This window comes from Rhinolophus sinicus, linkage group LG02, assembly GCF_036562045.2.
Source record: "Rhinolophus sinicus isolate RSC01 linkage group LG02, ASM3656204v1, whole genome shotgun sequence".
NCBI classification, from domain to species: domain Eukaryota; kingdom Metazoa; phylum Chordata; class Mammalia; order Chiroptera; family Rhinolophidae; genus Rhinolophus; species Rhinolophus sinicus.
Genome location: NC_133752.1, coordinates 188,475,540 through 188,496,946, shown reverse-complemented (window position 1 = coordinate 188,496,946; position 21,407 = coordinate 188,475,540). Strand labels below are relative to the sequence as shown.

At 48.7% G+C, this 21,407-nt stretch overlaps 1 protein-coding gene across 5 annotated transcripts in view; it reads left to right on the top strand.

Moving 5' to 3' along the window:
* LARGE1 (LARGE xylosyl- and glucuronyltransferase 1) overlaps positions 1-21,407 on the top strand; it is a 486,966-nt gene that overhangs the window by 457,183 nt on the left and 8,376 nt on the right. For 4 of the 5 annotated variants that reach the window (XM_019728420.2, XM_019728419.2, XM_074326275.1 and 1 more), the window contains one exon: positions 7,396-7,674. In XM_019728420.2, coding sequence (XP_019583979.1) covers positions 7,396-7,674 — 279 coding nt within the window. The remainder of the gene's footprint in view (positions 1-7,395; positions 7,675-21,407) is intronic. The other variant, XM_019728417.2, reaches the window with a different exon arrangement.

Genomic DNA, 21,407 nt, shown 5'->3' with positions numbered 1-21,407 from the left:
AGTGACTACCGACACGCTCAGGAGAAAATGTAAGGAACGAAGAATTCCGACATCCTTTCTAATCAGAATAAAAAGTGGCCTGACAGTGAGTAGCTTGGTCCCTGGACTCAGACAGTGTGGGGTCTTGGTGGCTCTGCCACGTTTTAAGTACAACCCTTGGACAAGTCACTTAACCTTCTAAGCTTTGGTTTCCTCATCTGAATTTTGAGGAGGATAATTATAGCGGCGTAATGATGAGGAGGAGGGACACAGGCTAGAATGGGGCTAATTAATTTATGTAGCAAGATCTAATCAATTTATTTAGCAATATGCAATAGCAAACGATAAAGGCAATTAATAGAACATGTTGATGTCAAAAAGTAAAGGTGGTTAAGACTAAACTTTATACATTGATAACAATGTCACGTCAAAGGAGTGCACATACATACAGGTTTAAGAGATCCCAACACATGTTTACTATTGATCAAAAGTCACTTGGCTAAATACACAAGTAACATCAGTAAGGAGTATCTAAAAGCAGTAATAAGCTCTACAGGATAGTAACTATTACAGTAGATGCCAAAAGCTCACCAAGCCAGGGGACAAGAATACTGGAGAAGTCATAAATCAAAACCTTGCCACATCTGTAGCTGAGAGAAACTCAGGCGTCTCCCACACCGCTGTTTGTTAGTTCCCCAGAATGCTGCTGCTGCTGTTGGCGTTGTTGTTGTTAGAAATCAAGGCATCTTCTGATGTTGTAAGCTGCAAGCTGCATACAAGTTTTCAAGGTGTTAATAAGTTTTCAAGAAGGGTAACTGTGGGAAACAACACAGGAGAGGCCGGGAACCAGCCAGACCTCACCAGGTTCGCAGCTGGAAGTCAGGACACCCCCTGGTGTTGTAAGCTGCATGTTGCTGGAAGTCTTCAAAATGTTAGAATGATGAGAAATCACGAATGACAAATGACCAAATGATGAAATAATTATTACACTGCCAACTGAGGTCTGACTTATATATTCTCTCAGACGTACCTTACAGCCAAGTTTCTTGCTCCTGCCTCCCCCTCCGGGAATCACCAGTTCCGGGAGGGTCTGGCAGTCAATGATAAAAAAAGAAAATCTATTACTTATCCGGCTGAAGGGCTAGTTCATCCGGACAAGCAATATCTACTGTTCTTGCTTGGGACCATCAGCCCAAGGTCTTCCAAAGCCTGGCAACGTGCATGTCACGTCGTCCTGATATAACTTAGCTGCTTCCTCACTTCATCTGTTGATGTGGGCGAAACAGACAGAACAAAGAGAGAATTTTCTCAACCCCTGATCAAGAATTTCTTTAACCCTAGGTTAACCATCACCTCACAACACAGAACAACAAACATCATCTGATATCTCCCCTGCTCAAGAGGATGAGACCAAAGGGGGAATTTACTCAACCCCTGATCACAGCACAGAAATCACCTCACATACAGGAACAGATAAAAGCTAATAGACAAAAGTTCACATCAACCAATGAAGGCAAGTTTTCCTCAACATCTACCCTACAAGTAGCTACCCCGTAGGGATATTGTAAAGATCAGATACAATCACGCATGCCTGGAACTTAGCCCTGGCACCCATTCAAAGGCTCCCTAAATGATCCCAGCACTATTGGTCAAAATCTTAACCTTAATGCACAAAAGGACACTAGACTTGCAAAGAGTTCTGGGTTCAAATCCCACCAGCTCTCTTATTTTTTACCTGGTGATCTGTTATGGCCAGGTGAGCAAGTCACTTACCACTTCTGTGTATCTTTCTCCTTCTATAAAGGGTTGAATGAGTGACTCTCTGTGAAAGCCTTTGGCACATACATTCAAGAAATAGTTGCTAGATGTGAACACCCTGACCACAGTACCTGCATGCACATGGTAGGTATGTAGGAGAGGTAAGATGATGTAGGAAAAAAAGAGGAGAGAGAGAGAGACCTGGATTCAAAGTCCAGTTGCACCACTTAGTAGCTGCGTGAATTTGGACAAGTTAGTTAGGGTTTTTGAGCCTCAATTTACTTACCTATGAAGTGGCAGTAATATTGTCAAGTTCACAGACCGTCGTCTGTGTTATATAAAATAAGAGTCCAGAAAGTACCCAGTGAGTTGTAGGTGTGCAACAAATGTTAGTTTCCCTTCCCTTAATATATGTGTGTGTGTGTGTGTGTGTGTATGTACATATACATATATATATACATATATATATATATATATATATATATATATATATATTACCTCCATGCTGGCTATGAGATTTGCTATCTGTAATTTACGATTAGAAAGAATTTTTTACAATGATTAACAACCCAAATCTGTCCTTTTATATACACTTGTTATCAACAAAAGAATACAGGCAAAATAGAGCCCCTCTTCCTATGCCAGCCAGAAACATCCTCCTGGCTGTGGCTTTAAGGGACCCTGCAGGACCTTTCTTCACAGCCCGCTCCCAAGAAAGCCCCAGCACCTCTCACATCCACTGCAAGCAGTGAGCACAGAGGCCTTTCCTTCAAACCACACACATCCCCCTGTGTGGCAAACACATGGTCCCCCCTAATGCAGTGACAAGTATCACCATCCTGACAATACCTCAGAGAACCCAGGAATTCCACACCCTAACGAGAGATGCATGGTGGGATGGAAGCTAAACCGCAAGCTGATGAAGACGGTAGAAATCCCTCCTTGCACTCCATCCTACACATCCAATTATGATGCAGCAGGCTGACTGGCGCCTGTTGGATTGATTTTTAATTTAAGAAACATTTCGGGTGTGTTTGTAAACCTTTGAGTCAGAAGTAGGCCCTACGTGCATGCCACAATGAATTAGGGGAGGCGGTGTGCGGGCTCCCTAGCCCGGCTCCCCCTGGAATTCTGTTCAGAAAGAATGAATGTCGCCAGCCACAGCTGTGGGGCTGGCAGGTCCGCTCCTCTCCCAGCCTCTCAGGAGACTTCCCTCCCATCCTGGCAGCGGACATGAATGCTTGGGAGGACAGAGTGGGATGACCAGGAGGGATCCTGACCACAGCATCCTTGCCACCTGGCCAGGAGACACCTACTCTTACCTGTCCCTTTGACAAAGTTGGTGAATACTAACTACAGATCATGTGGCTGGTGGGTCTTCTGTCTGTTTTCTGCCAGTGGAGGAAAGAGAACATTAGCTCGGCTCCCAGGTCCCACACCGTAGAGCCACGCTGCTCCTACTAGCAGCACAGCATCACCTGGCAGCTTGTTCGAAATACAGATTCTCAGGCCCTACCCCACACCTACGAAACCGGAATCTCTAGAGTGGGGCCTAGGACCTGTGTTGTAATAACCTTCCCAGGTGATGCTGAGCGTGCTCCAGCCTGACAAGCACCAGTCTAGCAAATGAAAGGTAATTCTTTCTTCACATAGCAGCCAGAGTGATCTTCTAAAAATATATAGCAGGTGACATCATTAAAATGCTGGTGATTGCTCATTGCTTAGACTAGTCATACAGGGGCCTGCTGTGATCCTCAAGGCCCCCTGTGACAAGCTCCCTGCCACTCCCTACATGTCCTCTCCTGCTGCTCCTCACTCCCATGTTCCATCCACACTGGTCCTGTTTCTTCTGGCCTGAGTGTCCTAACTCACTTTTATCCCAAGGGCTGTTCCCTTATATGGGAAAGCTTTCTATCCAGACACTCTCAAGGCCAGATCCTTCTCATGATCAAGGTCTCAGATGTGGCCTCTTCAGCAGGCCTCCCTGACAAGCCCTGACAACTACTCTTTATTATCCTGTGTCCTGTCTATTGCCTCTCTGGCCCTCACTTCACTCAGAATTTATCTTGCTGTGTTTGTCTTCTCCCCCCCACTAGAAAGAAGCTCCAGAAGTGCAGAAACCTTATCTTTCTTATTCATTCTGGGGACCCAACACAATGCCGGCATGTTGTAGACATTCAATAAATAGCCGTGGGGTGCCTGCGTATCTGAAAGGCAGAAATAGAACCGTGGGAGGAAATTACAGCTAGCGTATACCAAGTTCCTGCTGCAGAGCTACCTTTGTATCAAATACTTCGTAGTAGTGTCGTAAGTAGGCTTGTTCATATGGCGACAGTCCCAACCCCTGCATGTGTCCCATTTGCTAATGTCCCATGGACCAAAGCAAGTCACAGGGCCAGCCCAGAATCAGTGAAGGGTATTACCACAGGGTGTGCATAGACGGAGAGGACTGACTTACAGCCATTTGTAATCTACAAAGGTATTATTCTCCCCACTATGTATCTGAGGAAATGGAAGCTCAAAGACCCACCATCAGGGATACTGACAGCTGAGAGTTCAAACCCCAGAGTGTCTGGCCCCAGAACCCACAGTGGCAGCTCGCACCATGCAGCCTGTCTGGCTCCGGGGTACCAGAGTGGAACCGCTGCCTTGTACGGAGTGAGTGCCCCTTTCCTGCTGAGTGGCACCTGCAAGGACTGCTTTAGCCAACTGACGTTCTCGAATTCCTTCCAACCCTGGTCTTTGAGGTTTCTGACTCCCTTATCTCAACACAGACCATGAGGCCTCCTGCCTTAGGACTCCCTGAGGTGACCTCTGCCAGACATCTCGCTGGCCATCCCTGAGCCTTTGTCCTCCTCATCCCAGCAGGAAGCGATGGTGGGCTCTATGGGGAACTGGAGAAACATGGAACAGTCAGGCCTGTGGGTCCTAGAGTTAGCTCTTCGCTCACCCAGCGTTTGTTCTTCAGCGAGTCATGCCCCTCTCTGAGGCTGAGCTCTTTCATCATAAAAATGATATAATCAGAATAAAAAGAATCTCTGAGATTCTTCCCAAGCCGACGATTCTATAGTTTTAGAATTAATCATTGTCCCTTGAAACACTCTCCGCTGGCCCAGGTCCCCACTGTGCCAGGTACTTGATGTGCCTGAGACCAAAGAAAGACTCAGCACAGAACTTCGCATCAGAAAGAGCTGCGCAGGGACGACCCTTGGGAACAGGTGTGAGGAGAGACAGCCATGAGAGGGGTCAAGAAGATGGTGGCTCTTTGAAGCAGACCCCAAGAGAGACTGAGGAGAAGAAAGGAATAGGGAGAAGACGACACCAAAGGAAGAACACATTCTTGTCTGAGGAAACAGGCAGTGAGAAGATATTTGGGAGACATTTCTCTCAGCTTAACACTAGTCCATATTGAATAATGATTTGGAACCTGGGTACTGGGATCAGACAGATGAGGGTATGAATTTTGCTGCTTTACTTCATAGCGACATGACTTGAAAGAAGTCCCGTCGCCTCCTTGAGCTTCCTCGCCAGGATAACTGTGCTGAGACTCTCAACCTTATACAGTTACTGTGATTGTGACAGGATACTAGCCAAAATGGGGCCGGTGCATTGTAAGTAACAGATGAATGATAGAGATTCATTGTACCATTATCACATTTTATATGTTAATCATCATTACGATGAACCTCAGTTTGCCACCATTGGTGAGGTCTTGTCAGAAAGCTTGGTTCTCAGTGAGAAAAGCTTGGGAGAGATGGGGGCTGGTGGCAGAGAAACAGAAGTGGGTTGTGTCATCATTAGTTCTCGCTCCCTGAGGTTCAATGGAACACCCAGCACCATTTCCTGTAAAGCCCACATGGACGTGACATGTATCACACCAGCAGCACCTTTCTCCTGAGAACCTTAAGCATTTTGTGTCTCTGTTCTCACTCTAAACTCTTCTCAGAGCTGGGAAGAAGGGCTGTCCAGGCGGGGCTTGTATCCTGCTGGGAAAACTCAGACACAGAGTCAAAAAATCAAAAACCAAGCCAGTCGGAGAATTGACAGCAGAAGCTGGCTTCTCTGCACACCCAAACGTGCCTCCCACACCCCACTCCCTCTAGCAGCTTTTATACCCACATATTAGGAATGATTCTTGCCCTTTATTCCCCAAATTTCAAAGGATTTGTACAAAGACCTCTCCCTTCCAAGTGCAGAGGGGGCCCCCCTCCCCCTGCCTTTTGCAGAAGATGAAACTGAGGTGAGGCAGGATCATTGAAAACCCTAGATTCACAGAGCCCAGCAGAGCCCAGGGGCCTGCAGCAGAGGCCGAGCACAAATTTCAGTGAGATCAGGCATTGTGGAGAATGTAATGCCTCTAAAAAACCTAGCTCTGGTCAATTTGATTAGCAAGTGTCATAAAGAGTAAGAACTGGATGGCATTTTACCCCATGAGTATCTTAATCCTCCAAAGAGAGAGAGGAAGCAAATCCGGGCAATACCAATTCACAGAATTACTGAGAGGAAGCTCTGAAAGTCCTTCGAGAAAGCCATTGACATAAGATAGGTGTACCCATCTTCTTTTGTTTAGAAGCATAGAAATGCCCCGCATCTATTTCCTGGTAATTGTCCGAATAAAGTGGACATTCTGAACAGGAGGGAGACTGCTGATTATGTACCTCTTGCTCGGTAGGGAAAAAAATTGAAATAGGCTTTCGCTCTTTCTTAACCATAGATTTTATGTAACAGGTAGTTCTAATGCCTTTGGGGAAAACAAAACAAAACACAACAAAAAAACTATCTTAATAGATTTCCCTTCAGACATTTGTTACAGAGCCCTCTCTCTCTCGGAAGCCCCTTTTGTTTTTTTCCTTGTTCTTCTCCTGCTCTCCTTGGCTGGTGCCTCTCAGGTAACCTTGAAAAATGGCTCCAGCCCTAGGACAATAAGAACTCTGCAAAATGAAGACGGCACCCCAGGCCCACTTTTGTGCCCAGCACACATGTGTTTTTCCGTTCCCTTTGCCAAACACCCAGTATTTCTCACCGTCTCCAAGGCCCTGTCCAGGTACCTGTCTACCCATGTTGGGTCCAAGTCCAAGAACCAGAGCTGACTAGACATCTGGCACCTCAGTTCCTTCATCAGGAAAATGGGGAGAAGGGTAGCTGGTGTCCAGGGTTGCTCAGAGAAGTCTGGAAGGTGCCTGCCGCATAGTAATGAGTCAAGTAACTGTAGTTGTTATTACTCTTGTTTGTACTGCTTGCTTCAGTGCTCCTTGTAACAGCCTCGGTTTGGCTAAATCTTCTGTGGCTGGTCACTGCTTCAGGAGATCAGCAGAGCTGTTGATCTCTGCTGACAGAGGAGAGGCGTAGCAGTTTTGAGCTGGAAGGGGATCTTTAATATATCATTTAGTATAACCTTCTGGGGAACTGAAAAGAGAAGGCTCATGGTGGGATGTGACTCAATACCATTCACTCAGCTGGACGCAGACAGGTAAGTGTCCCTGTGCCCATTTTATAGATAAAGGAGGAGAGGTTTGGCGATTCACCCCAGTTGCACAGTGATTGGGATTCAGGCGGGTTGACCAGATGTCCAAGGAGGTGGCGTTCCCCCCAGGAGGCCAGGTGGACGATGTGTGGGTGGGGCCAGAACCCGCAGCTCACCTTCCCTGTCTCTTCCAGGCTCCAGATGCTGGAGGCCATCTGCAAGCACTGGGAAGGGCCCATCAGCCTGGCCCTCTACCTGTCGGACGCCGAGGCCCAGCAGTTCCTCCGCTATGCGCAGGGCTCCGAGGTGCTCATGGGCCGTCACAACGTGGCCTACCACATCGTGTACAAGGAGGGCCAGTTTTACCCCGTGAACCTGCTGCGCAACGTGGCCATGAAGCACGTCGGCACGCCCTACATGTTCCTGTCTGACATCGACTTCCTGCCCATGTACGGGCTCTATGAGTACCTCAGGTGAGGGCCCGCGGGGCACAGGTGCGAGCCTGCCAGGACCAGGCCGCCCCTGAGGGGCATCCTCGAGTCCATCCCTTTCCTCTTGTAGATGGGTCCGCGGAGACCCAGAAAGGGGCGGGGCCTGCCCACATCCACCCAGACATAGAGCTCCTGACTGCCGGGCTTGGGGGTACCTCTAGGCAATCCATCATCTTCATTTTCCTAATGAACAGACTGGAACCCCAGTTTGCCTCATGAAAGGTTAGTGGCAGAGCTTGGTCTGAGAAGCATCCCTTTTGTCTTTTAGTTTTGGGTCAGACGACCTTCCTCTAGCCATTCTAGAAAGATCATTGCCTATTCTGTGAAACAAATCAAAGTGATGATGACGGCTTGCAGAGTGTCGGGCACTGTTCTGAGTGACTGACAAGTAGGATTGCGTCCCTCCCCTTGCAGTCCCTGCCGTGGGGACTACTTATCTTCATTGTCCCCATGGGAGACTGCAGGAGTGAGACTGAAAGCCGTTAGCCCAAGGTGACACACCAGGTAAAATGGGACCTGAGGATACAGCACGGCCAGCCTGACTCCAGGCCTGTGCTCCCTGGCCACCACGGCCACCTCTCTGACTCTCCAGTGACCCTCCCCGTCTGTCCCCGGGCAGAGGGCTGGAGAAAGCACTGGGCTCATGAAAGGCTTACGTGGCCATGTGGGAAGTGACATTTTTATGGAATAACAAACGATCTGAACTGAACGGGGCTATGACTTCATATAGCCCTACAGTCCCACATGAGGAAACTAAAGTCACAGGTGCAAATGGTCAAATAGTTTTTTTGTCCTTTGTTACTGTAGTCAGTCAGCGTGGCTGGTCTCTGCTACTGAGTCAGTGCTTCTCTGCATCAGGCACTATGAGAGGGAGTTTGCGCATTAATTCTCTGGCTGGATCCACATATCAAGTCCAAAACAGGCATGGTGACCTCCTTTTACTGCGGGAATAGTGAGGCTCAGAGGTGTAAAGTAGCCCGTCCAAGTCCATATAGCTTCTCCCGGATTTGAACCAGCATCTGCCAGACTCCAAGTCTACAAGGCCGCTCTGCGTCATGCGTATCTGCCTGTTTTAGGTTTCTGACTATCCCAAACGGGGCAGAATCTGCTCTCTCCCTCTTGCCCTCCCTTTCTGTGTGTCTGTCTGTCTGTCTGTCTGTCTCTCAGTCGTTCTCTGTCTTGCTGTCTCTGTCTCTCTCACTCTTAAAATAACTTCCTAAAGAGTTGAAACCTTTTGTACCGAAGCCCGTGTCCGTGTGGTGTGGGCACCCTCCCTGCCCCGCTCTCTCTAGGGAAGGCAGCTGGGTTCTCTGTCCACTTCTGAACCAGGTTTGCTTCCGGGGTTTGCTTGGGGGTTCATGGCCTCAGAGCCCCCCCCCTGTGAGCAGGAGGAGCCGCTTCCAGCCTCTCTGGTCAGAACAGCAGCGTGAGCCAGCTTGGCAACATAACTCTCCATCAGGGAGCGTGGGACTCATCTTCCCAAACAGCATGCGCTGGGGCACAGAGCCCTGTGAACCCCAACTCCTGCCCCCCACTCAGGGCACTGGGAATGGCCCTGTCTTGCTCCTGCTCTAGCTGGGCCTTGGAATCCCTGTGTGTGGAATGAGGGCGCCCTCATGTGGCCAGATAGGGCTTCCAGCCTCGGATTCCTAATAGATTCAGATGCCTTGCAAGGTGATAGGTTCTGGGTGTCAGGCAGGGCTCTCAAAGGAACAGATGGTGGGGATGAGGACCGCCTTGACCAAGAAGAAAGAGGCTTCAGGATTGGACCGTGGCCCATCCTCCACCCTTCTGGGGCTCTTCCGCAGGAAGAGTGAACTGACGCCATCTTAAGCCTGTGTTCTCTACTCTCCCCATGCAAGCACTGTGGTACTGTTTTACCTCATGGCGTCATATTTTGAAAAACATTACACATGAGCAAATTGTATTTTTACGTTGTCTTCCTATGTTGTGTTGATCAAAGACATGACTAAATGCTAATCGAGACCTTACTCAATGCTGACGTTTTAGTTGGCCCTGAGCCGCCTTCACAGGGTATATGGCTCAGGGGTTCTGGAATATTGCACATTGCTCCTAAAACTCCACTCCTTTCGTCACAGGCCCTCTAGAAGTCCAGAGACCCTGAGTTGAGAACAGCTGATGATGCCCAGTCCTTTTTTAGTACACATGCGGAAACGGAGGCCAGAGAACTGGAGGGACTTGCCCATCCCAAGTGACAAGATAGTGTGACCTTCCTGATTTTTCTTCTCCCCCGTCCATAGTATCTATTCATCTTTTCATTCATCTAGTAGGTAAACATTTATAAGGCACCTACTATGTGCTCCCAGATCTGTGAACCACTCAGTGAGGAATCACAGAGCATATAGAAAGCAGAAAAAAGAATAAACTAAAGATGCAAGTTCTTTAGGTACTGTGATGAGGGTGTCCAGGTATTATTAAGCTAATCTGAGGGTTGGAGGGAGCTTAGGAAAGAATGGCCTGAAGAAGTTAGATCGAAACAGAGGCCTGAAGGCTGAATTGGAGTTAGCCAGTAGAGATAGCAATGTTCTAGCTAAAGGGAGATATCCACTGATGACATGGCCAGAAATGTAAGCCAGGGTGGGTCCTGCGGGACTTCTCATAAAATACGCTAAGGACGTTGGACTTCATGAGGCAGGGGCAATGGAAAATCACTGGGAGAATGGCATGATGAGGTGTGCATGTGAGGAAGAACATTCCGGTTCCATCATGGAAGCATCACAATCAGTAGAACCAGAAGAAGAGAGATAAGTTAGGGGATTGCTGCGTTCACCAGGTGAGAGACAGAGAGATGATGGAGGCCCAGTGATGGGATCAGAAGTAGCAGCGGAGACAGGTAGAGGGACCAGGGAGCGATTCTGCTGCTGACGTCAGTGACAGTCTGCAGAGGAGTCTGGACTCTGAAAGGGAAGCTCTTGCAAATGTTGCCACGTGGGACTTCCTCTGAGGTGCCCCGACTGCCCAGAAGTCCTTCCTGCTTTGGCACGTTTCTCCTGCTGGCCCCTCTTGGTCTGTGTACCCATGTCATTCCTGGATTGAGGAGACTATCGTGGCATTGACTCTGAGTGTTACGGCAGGCAGGGCACTGGCTGAGACCCTGGAATCCTTGCTGCAGTTTGTGAGCTGGAGCAAGGATTCTGTGCTGTAGCAAACTGTGTGACTTCCAGCAATTCTCTTGTTTTCAGCCTGTGTCCTCATTGTAAAAATGAATGAATGGACTTTTATGAGGAGTCACAAACTCACATGCCCACAGGGGCCTGGACCTTGGTGTAAAAGAGCCAAGAATGCTGAGTGTCATACACTAGGGAGACTACAGCGCCCGTCTCAGGCAGCTGGCGTCTCTCCATTTCAATTGTGGAATTACTGCTCTGGAGGGAGTGGAGGGCAGGGCTGAGGTCTTCATATTTTCCAAGAGGAGCTAGAAATCTAGATTTTCATATGTTTTAATTTTTAATGTTGGCAACTAATTAAAAAAAAAACCAAAACCGAACACTGTTAAACCAGACCAACATCTCCTTGGACTGAGCGGCACCACCCACCCCACTCCAGACCACTAGTTTGTGACCTCTGACCTAGGTAATTCCTAGGCACTGGAATTTTGAGAACTGGTAGGGGATATGATTCTGTCAGAAGCCCACATAAGCATGCACTGTCCTTTTCATATGAAGCTAAGCATATTGACTTGCCATGGGCTTAAGGGAAAATTTTTTCCAGTGGGTGGGATAGATTTGTTTCTGGTCCAAACACTAAAAGTAGATGTGCTTCGTGACCAGCGTTATTGCATTGGTTCGTGATGTGTTTAAGGGTACTGTTTACTGACGTGGTCGTGGACCCCAAAAGGCCAGTGGACCCTCCTGGAGACTGACTTCTTTAGCATAGATGTCCAACAAAATATAATACCTGAGTACTGTTAAACCATTATTATTTAAAATGAGGATAGTTATAATTTATTGAATCTTTATCACGTGCCAGCAACTCTTCCAGCTGCTTTGTATGTATTACCTGTAGTCCTCACACTTGTGTGTGAGGTTACGTGCTATTACAGGTGACCAAAGTGAGGCCCCAGAGCAGTTAACTGTAAGTGTCAGAGGAGGAAGATGGCCTGCCTTCCGCAGCAACCTGCTCCCTTATGGAAGGGGCCAGATCACTATGAGACCCCAGGATGCCAGAGCAGGCCGACTGGCATTCTCTCATTGGACCCCCAAACACTTACTCATATCACCCTTTTGGGGGCCTGCTTGGGTACCAAAAAAGTTCAGCATCATAGCTCCCTGAGCAGCTGCTTAGCAACCGGGTAATATCACAGCAAAAGCAAACAGATCAATTGGAAAATAATGAAATCCGTTATATGCATGGGCATAGCTACAGAGTTTCACGAAAATCTCTCTTCCACCCCTTCACCTTTTCTTTTAAAGAACGAGCTTGGAGGTGTGCAGCTTTCACTCTTGATTTCAGAAATGTCAAGTGAAATTCAGCAGGGCATGGCAGACCTGCTTTTGAATTCAGATTCTGGCGTACATATCAAGTATGTGACTTGGGGAGCGTACTTAGTCCCCCAACCCTCTGTCTCCTCAATTATTAAAGCGGCTAATAGCCTCTTGCGGGGTATAGTAGGTACTCAGCAGAAGTGAGTTTTCTGTCCTTTGACCTATTCCCAGCACTCAGGATTGAACTTCTTTGCCAGGCCCCCACCCCCACCCCCTACCGTTGCAGACCCTGCCACCTCGAGTACAGCCTGGGTCACTTTGTTTAACCTTCTCGATTTTCTTTCTTATACAGTGAGAAACTGTATACTCATATTCATGCATTCAAAAAAAAATACTTTGTGAGGACCTACTGTGTGCCAGGCAGTGTGCTGCTTTGTGACAGTGCTGTCCCTGGAGTCCTTCAGATCTGCATTTCAATGCTGAGTACTCTACTCAGCACTTACTCGACCTTGGGAAGGGCACTTCACTCCTCTCACTTTTTTCATATTATTTCTTCCTTCTTAAGGTTCTGGGAAGATTAAATGCAGTCATATTCAGAAAGCACCGACCACCATGCCTGGAACATTCCTTATAGCACGAATGTACATTGCATGTCTGCTGTGGCCAGGCGCTGTCCTAGGTGCTGGGGCTGTCACAGTGAGCAGAGCAGGCCCGATTCCTGCCCTCTTGGGGTTTACATTTAGGGGGCGCCCCCCCCCCAGAGGGGCTGCTGGGGCTGTTTTTGTCAGCAGTACAGATACAGAGAGAAAAGATCCAGGAGCTCAGACTCATAAGCAGGTAACCCAGTGTGAATGGGCAGGGCAGGCTCGGAAGAGGTGGTAGTTGAGTTCAGGCTTGAAGTATTAACAGGTGTCAAGGCATGAAGTATCGTGGTTTGTTTGAGGAATGTTCCAGCATGGCAGAGGGATCAAAAGTGGGGAGCCTAAACTGCTCCCCTCAGCTGGGACTTCCACATCCGTCCGACGGGGCAGATTTCTCACCTCTTTCACCAACCCTGCAGAATCCTCATCTTTGTTCAATGCCTAAAGCTTAAAACGTCTCTGCTGTGCTTTGCAGATATTGTCCTTGCTTTCCAGGGGACTAACGTGCCACCCTGGGCGGAGACTACATTCTGAGAGAGCACAGGAGTGACACATTTCCGTTTTGTTCGCTTCTCTCCTGGATGACGTCTAACCGCCCTCCCCCATCACATTTCCCCTGGCACATAATGGCTGCTCTATAAACACTTGTTGAATGAGTGAGGCATTCAGACAAGGCCAGTAGAGGTGGCACTGAGCAAGGCCCGCTGGCTGCCTCCCAAGAAACATTACCAGGTGGCATTTCCGTAGGTTAATTCATCATTTTAATTCTGCATCTAGCATTTAATGTTTATTGAGCACTTACTATGTGCCAGGCTGTTACAAGCACATGCCCGTGTAGTTTGTCATTGAACAGCACCATTCATGGTACAGGTGAGGACATTTAGCTTAACTAACATGCCCCTAAGCACAGCATTACCGAGTGGACGAGCTTTTCCTACGCTTATCCAGAGGCGGTCTGTGTTTATTCTGTTTATTGACCCAGTTGCCTGTGGGGCCCGTCTCCATCATCGTCATGATGGCCATGATCGTCAGCACAGGTGACGTTTATCAACTGCATTCTGTGCACTGGAGAACTGTCTTAACCTTTCCATGAGATATTTCCTTTATTCCTCCCCAAACCTGACAGCCCAGGTGCAGACCCTGTGGCACAAAGATGCAACCTGCTGGAGAGCACATGCTGGTGGTGGTGTCCAGGTAGGACCCACATCCGGACAGTCCGCCCCAGGGCCGTCCTCTTGACTTCAGAGCTGTGCCCACCCCTCCCGTGACCCACAGCCAGCATGTGCCACAGTGCAGTGCCAGCCCAGAGAAAGCGCTCCCGATGCCTAGCCATGGTGGCTAACAGTAAACATTGGGCAAGGGGGCCATGACACAGGGGTGACTCAGGAGGTTGAGAATTACATAAGATAGTGAACACAGAGTCGCTAGCACAGAGCGTGGCACCATAAACTGGAGCTGGTTTTTGTGTGTGTGTTTGCATGTACCCCCAAAGCTCATTCCTAGCTCCTGTTCCTTTCCTGCCCCTCCCTGAGGGACAGGTTCTCCTGCTGGGTATGTTAATGCCGTCAGTTTAGGCTCACCTCTTGCTGGACTCTCCAGCTGACTCTGCCGGCTCTGGCCTCTCCCATAATGCCTGCGTTTTCCTATATACTCTGTGGGCAGCCTTATCTCCCTCATTTGCAAGTCCTGGCTTTTGTCCTCACACACCTCCGGGAAGCCTGTCTGTCAGGAGCTCATTTTCCAGGCAGCTGTAATAGAATCCAAGCAAACCCTATTACCCGGCCTCCAGTTCAGGGGTGTGAAGAAGGGTGGGATGGGCCTCCACCATTACCGGAGCAGTTAATGAGCCCAGCATAACTCTGCTCCTTCCTCCCTCCCCACCCTGAGGTGAGTGGCTGAGTCCCCAGAGGTGTTATTCAGGTGATTTCCCATTGCTGTGGTTGAAAGCCACGCTTGCATCTAGTACTGTGGAATCAAGGTAATTTAAAGGGGTGGGTGAGGGGGCAGCTGACGACAACAGGGTTTCTCATAGTTTCCCTGAGTCACGCACACACGTGTGCACTCACACACACACACACACACACATGCACACAGGAATGCCCTTCCCTGCCCCTCACTGTTTGATTGAACCTGTGGCCACATTCGTCCCGCTGCTGCTCACCATGTCAGCTCCCTCCCTGGTTCAGTTTGCACCAGGCCCACATGCCAGTTCCAGGAAAAAGCTGAAATCCGAAAAGTACGGGTGAATCTCAGGCCCGGGCCTCAGCTTTCTCTTCACACAGGGACCACCCAGCTGTGCCCACCTCTCCGCACAGGCAGTCCATGAAGGACCCAGGACGGAAGAGACGTTTACAGGTGCCCTCTGTGTACCAGGCACTATGCTAGGCGTTTGACAAACCTTACCTTTTTATGACAACCTAGTCAACAATAAGTGCTTTCGTTCCCATTACACAAGTGAGAAGATTAAAATGCAGCTCAATTTTCCCAAAGGCCCTATGTATTTAAGTGGCAGAACTACAATTTCAACCCAGCTCTCATTTCCAGGAGGCCCTCTTCACAGTACCATCCCCTCTGCCACAGATGACAATGACAGATTGAGTCCTTCATTCCCTGTGTATTTATTGAACACCGCCTGTGTGCCTGGCAGTGGACCAGACTTAGAAACAAAGCCATGAAGGAGGCTTCTCCCTCACCTCAAGCCTAGGAGAGCTGACAGGTACCTACACAGGCAAACTGCATGTTATCACTACCCGCCATCCCCAGTGACATAAATAGCCTGGGATGTACGCATCCTAAAGAAGGCCCGTCATCAAAGGGGACGCATCCAGGCCAGCACAGGTGGTCAAGGGAGACACAGGGCGGCAGGCTGCTCATTGGCTGTTCACAAAGCCTTAAGCAAAGAGTGACACTGCTCTGCCATTTCTGGGACAGATGGACACTCCAGCACAAGTGTCTTTCCCTCCTCCCATCCCCCTTGAATATAACTTTCATATAAGTCCCTGGGAACTTGGACGAGAGAAGCTTGGATTCCTTACAACTTGGGTTTGATTAAACAATGAGCTCCCTGACATTTGATGCTGTGGCCGGAATGTGGAAATCCAAGACTCTCAGAGGCAACAAGTCTCGTTCTCTCCTGGAGTCCTGACAGCAGCCCCAGGGCCGTCAGCACCATGGTTCCCAGCAGTTTGTCACTTGTCAGCATCAGCCTAGCCATTCATGGCACCTCCACAGAGAAATCGACTCAGCCAATTCTGTTACAGGAGCAGAAGCTCACATGGGCACAGCGTGAGGGTCCCCTATGCCTGCCCCAGGGGTAGAGACAACAAGAGGTACCCGAATGGTAACCAGCATCCAGAGGGCTGATGCACAAAGCAGCTACCCTGATCTAAGCCAGAGAGAGTGGGGAGATGCTCCCCAGAATTGTGGGGTGGTGTTCTCAAGCTAAGGACAGAGGAAGTAGTCTTTAGCACCACATAGAAAGAGGCGTCAAGAAAGATGACAATGGAGAGAAAATTCTGTTCGATTTGACAATGAGGGGGACGTCACTGACCTTGGCTAGATCCAGGGAGTTAACGGCAGACTCTAGTAGTTTGAGAAGCAACAGGGGGACGGGTAACAAAAGGAAATGGCTAGTGTAGGAGACTCAGTAAGCCAATAGGCTGGTGCACGTGTCTCCACATCTCCAAACACTGCTGGTGTTCTGGCCTCTGCCCCACTTAGCTGCTCCGAGGTGGTATGTGCCATGGGGACGAGATTGCCAATGAAGACGTATAGCGTGCAGGCAGCAGCTTCCCCTGCCACTCTGCCATCCCCACCGTCTCCACAAACTCCAAAAAGCCTCTGGCTCCAACTGTAAAGTCACCAGCATAACAGATTGGGCTCAATTAGACCCTATGATTTTTTATCTTTCCAGCTTATTTCTAAGCTGGCACAGCCTTAATGAATGCAATGATGATAATGGTGATAACTACTAACGGTTATAAGACAAGTTACTGAAGTTCTCAGGCTTTGAATGTCTTCCTTGGTAAACGGGGAAGGCCAGTACCTATATCGTAGGTTGCAATGATTAAAGAAGGAACATATACAGAGCACTTAGCACAGTGAATATTGAATACATGGAAGCACTTTTATGACCATTTCTTACAATGTACCAGGCATGCTCAAAGAAATTCAGTTTCCCCAAACCCTATATGCTTTCTTCTTTTCAGAGCTTTCCAAATACCTAGAACCCCCTCTCCTGACCTGGCTAACCACTGCTTCTTAGTCAGAACACAGCTCGGTGGTGGGAAATTCTCCATGACTATACCCGAGTCCTGCCCGTCTCCCTCCCTCCGCACCTCCCTGCACTGAGCTCTGTAAAGACAGCGGTTATATCTATTCATTCAGCTCTGTACCCAATAGCTATGCCTGGCTTCATAAATATTCATTAATCAATGAATATCTTATCTTGCTTCTCTTAATCACCAAATCTATGAAGTATTTATTATTATCAAGATAAGGAAACAAAAGAGAATTCAGAAAATTACCCATGATTACACAATTAGTGACGCGGTGGAGTTAAGAGAGGTTCTACATCATCCGATTTCAAAGATTATGTTCTTTTTCTCACTATTCAGCCTCCCTTCAAACGGGCATCCCCTGAGAGACAGCCAGCCCTCAAATGTGTTGAAAAGCACTTTAGTGGGCTTTTCCTGAAACCTCCGAGTACCGGGCCACGTGGAGACCCTCGTGGCAGCCGCACGGCTGGAGTCGAAGCGCGTAAAGATGCTGGCACAGCTTCCCAGGTCTCGCGTCCCCGCCCTTCACTGCCCTTTCGTCTCCCCAACCTGAAGCGTTGTGGCCACTGCCTCGACCAGCCTGCCTGCCTCTCCACAAGCCCACACCGGCCCTTCCAGCACTGGCCGAGCCCCACAGCCATCTGCGTTGGCTATACCTCCCAGTATAGACAGACCCAAACAGGAAATGATTCCAACACCTCTTCTTCCTGCTGAAACTCAGCTCTGCTGTCTCACTTTCCTTTACATCATCTGATGCTCACAAACACCCTCTGAGATGAGTGCCGCTATCGCCATCCCCGTCTTTACAGATACGGAAACGGGAACAAAGAGGTTAAGTAATTAGCCAGGTGTGAACCTCCGCAGCCTGGCCGTCGCCCTCCCCACTGGTGAGGTGAACTCGTCAGAGCTACGCAGTATGTCCTTGTTTCTTGTTTCTCTGAGATCCTTTCCCATGATCTCTTCACAATCTCCCATAATCTCTTCAAACACTTGGGCTGTTTTCTTGGTGATAGAAACCTGCCTCTGGGGCAAAGGATGGGGTTAAAAGAGAGATGGAGGGAGGAAGGGTGTCTGTATGTGTGTTACACAATTAGTGTGTGTGCACAGGATCAACTGCCAGGACCAGCTGGGTAATTTCAAGCGCCAGGAAGCGCATTTACCTAACAGTCCACCCTTTCATGCTGTTTCTTTGACTTAACACTGAGCCTCATGAGAGCCCCCAGGCTCTGCCACCTCCACCCCCTCGGCTGGCAGGGAAAGCCAGGTACTGACTTACCAGCTTTCCCGAGGGGGAACCAAACAGGCGATGAACTATTTCCACACTTGGGCAAGTGGAAAGGAGAGGCCAAAGGAGGAGAGGAGACCGGGGGATTTCAAACATAGACACTGCCCAGCTGACAGTTTTTCCCCTGGTCAGCTCCACAGACGGGATGCAGTGAATTTGCTCTGTCAGGGACACTGGAACTGTGATTGACACGAGGAAAGACTCGGAGAGCTGGCTGGAGCCTACGATCTAATAAACTGTTTCCATAGACAAGCAGGCTGGCAAGCCAAAAATCTGTCCTGTTAGAGCAATCTGTTGCCTTTTCTGAGTCCTCTGCTCCCTCTCTTCCTCTTGCAACAGGCCCACCAGGAAACTGACCCAGGAAAGAGGGAGGGGGCTCATCTGGTCATCGTCATTCTAAGTCAGACGCTGTTGTCAGGCTCTAGGGCAATTCTCATTTCATCCTGACAGCAACCCTGATTGACAAGAGATCCACGTTATCATCTCCATGTTACGGATAGGGAACCTGTGGCCAGGAGAATTTGAGCATCGTGCCCAAGGTCATAAGAGAAAGTGACAGGCAAGATTCGAACCCAGTGTTGGCTGGTTCCAAGTCACTTGTGTTCGCTGTACCTTCCATCACAGCAGCAGGGGTCTGCATTACTTCAGTAGATACCTAGAGTTTCTTTTAAGAGCTATTCAGTCCAAAAATGCTGTGGTAGGTTGTAAATATTTCTGACGGATTCTTGGACAAGAAGCAAAGATAATGTATCATTCGGGATTCTTCAAAGAAACAGAAACAATCGGATGGATGGATGGATGGATGGATGGTTATTGTAAGGAATTGTGGGGATTGGCAAGTTAGAAATCCATAGGAGAGGCCAGCAGGCTGGAAGTTCAGTGTTACAGTCTTGAGCCAGAATGCCGCCTTCTCCAGGAAAGCTCAGTGTTTGCTCTTAAGGCCTTCAACTGATTGGATGAGGCCCACTCGCGTGATGGCAGCTAAGGGCCATAATTTAAAGTCAAATGATTGTAAATGTTAATGACATCCACAAAACAGCTCACAGCAACACCTAGGCAAGTGTTTGACCAAACAGCTGCGCATCATAACCTAGCCAAGGTGACACATACCATTAGCCATCGTAGGTAGTGACCATCATGTCCTCAGCACTCACTGTGCGCCAGGCGTGGCCCCAAGCACTTCCACATGCTCTGGCGCTTTTCATCGTCACAATGTTTAACAAGAGCGTGAACTCTGAGACTCAGTGCGGTTAAAGAGACTTGCCCAGGAGGCGTGGTGGAGCCAGAGATAGAAACCAGGTTAGTCTGATTGCTACTATGCCCGACTGCCTTCCAAAATCTTTCCGTTTTAATCATCTAGATGTAGCAGTCTGAGAGGGGTGAATGAAGTGACCCAAAGTCACTCAGCTTGTCAGGGCTGGCTCCTAGTCCAACCTTCTCACCTCACCAGACTACAGACTGTCCCTCTGTTCCCAGAAGATTCTGCGTTTGAAACACGCCATTGCCTGCAGGACTCGCTTTCCAGATCAATGGTGGCAGCTAATTATGCAACCCTAGGTGGTCAGCCCCAGCCAGGGTGGGGTGTACTAAGAGTCAGAAGGGCCCGGGCTGCCATTACCATCTCAATGAGCAGATGTGCTCAGAGGCTGGTCCCCGAATCCACTTTATTGCTGAAACAACTTTATAATGAGACGTGTTCAGGACATCAATATCGAAACCTCCTTCAACTGAGTCTGAAATGGACCTATCTAGTGACAAATCCATCTTCCTGGCAGTTTGTGTTCCAGTGAGATTAAAGGGAATTTGCAGAAAGCACTCCAGAGTCTGATGCTGTCTGTGAAGAAGGCAGATGAGGCTTTCTAGGACTCCACATAAGGCATGCTGCTTACCGGGTCTAATTTACTCTGGGCCTCGCACTGTCATTCAGGATTGTTTGGTTGCAAGCAACAGAAACCAACAGTAGGCAGCTTAATTAAAATAAAACGGAATCCAAGGAAAACAGAACAAAAAATGGTTGACTGGTAAATCTTTTAAGATCAACGTAGGATTTGTAAAACCAACACTTGAGACCTTAATTAACCCACGCAGCTCTGGACCCCTTTGCAGCAGAATTGCAGAAGGCTCTGGAGTGCTGGCCCGTATTACTGCAGGTCAGCCCCGTGGTTTCCAGTCTCTGCTTCTTCGTCCAAATTTCCGAGAGTGAGAAATGGATTTGTTCAGCGGGAGTCAGCTCTCTTCTCCTGAACAGTCTGCCCTGCCCTAGGCTTCCCGGGGGACTGCATCACTCTGGGAGCTGCCCCTATGTACAGGGGCCATGAGAAGGGGTCTTATCTTTGAGCAGGGCACTCGAAGAAGGAGCTACTATAATAACCGTGATTGTGATAGTTATTTGAGGCTTTTATAGATAGAGACTTCCACGTTGCTACATCTCTGTTGTGCATGTGTGTAGACACTTGCCTATTCCCTTTATAATTCAGCCCTCCTAACCTCCCACTCTATTTCCATAGCATTCATGTCTTTAATTAGCTGCATATGCAATCGTAGGCTTTTAACATCCTGACACATTTAAGATAAGAATGTAAGTACCGGGCGGGAAAAGACTTTGGCTGTTTTGCTCACTCAGTGTTTCCACGTGCCTAGCACGGTGCCCAGCACATAGTAGGTGCTCAGCGAGTGTTGAATGAATAGCAGCCACCCATCAGTGCCGGGACACCTTCCCTCCCTACTCTTCGGGCTTGGTCATCTTGGTCCAGGAATATTCTTTAGATACATGTGTTCTGTCCCCAACACCCAGAATCAATAGATGAGGTACACACCTTCCCTGGGGCAAAAGTGACAATCCCCAACTCTGCCTATGTTGAGTGAAGGATTATGTGAAAAAGAATGCCTGGCCGTAGATGAGGGCCTCTTGGATGTCTGAAAATGGTGAAGTCATTTATCAGAGAGACAAATGGGGAAAGCGTGCGAGCCAGAACTCTCTGGCCCTCCAACCGGCCGAGTATAGCACACCCCGATTCTATCTTGGTGTCTATCCTTTATGACTCTCCCCTGAAATAATGACACGAGG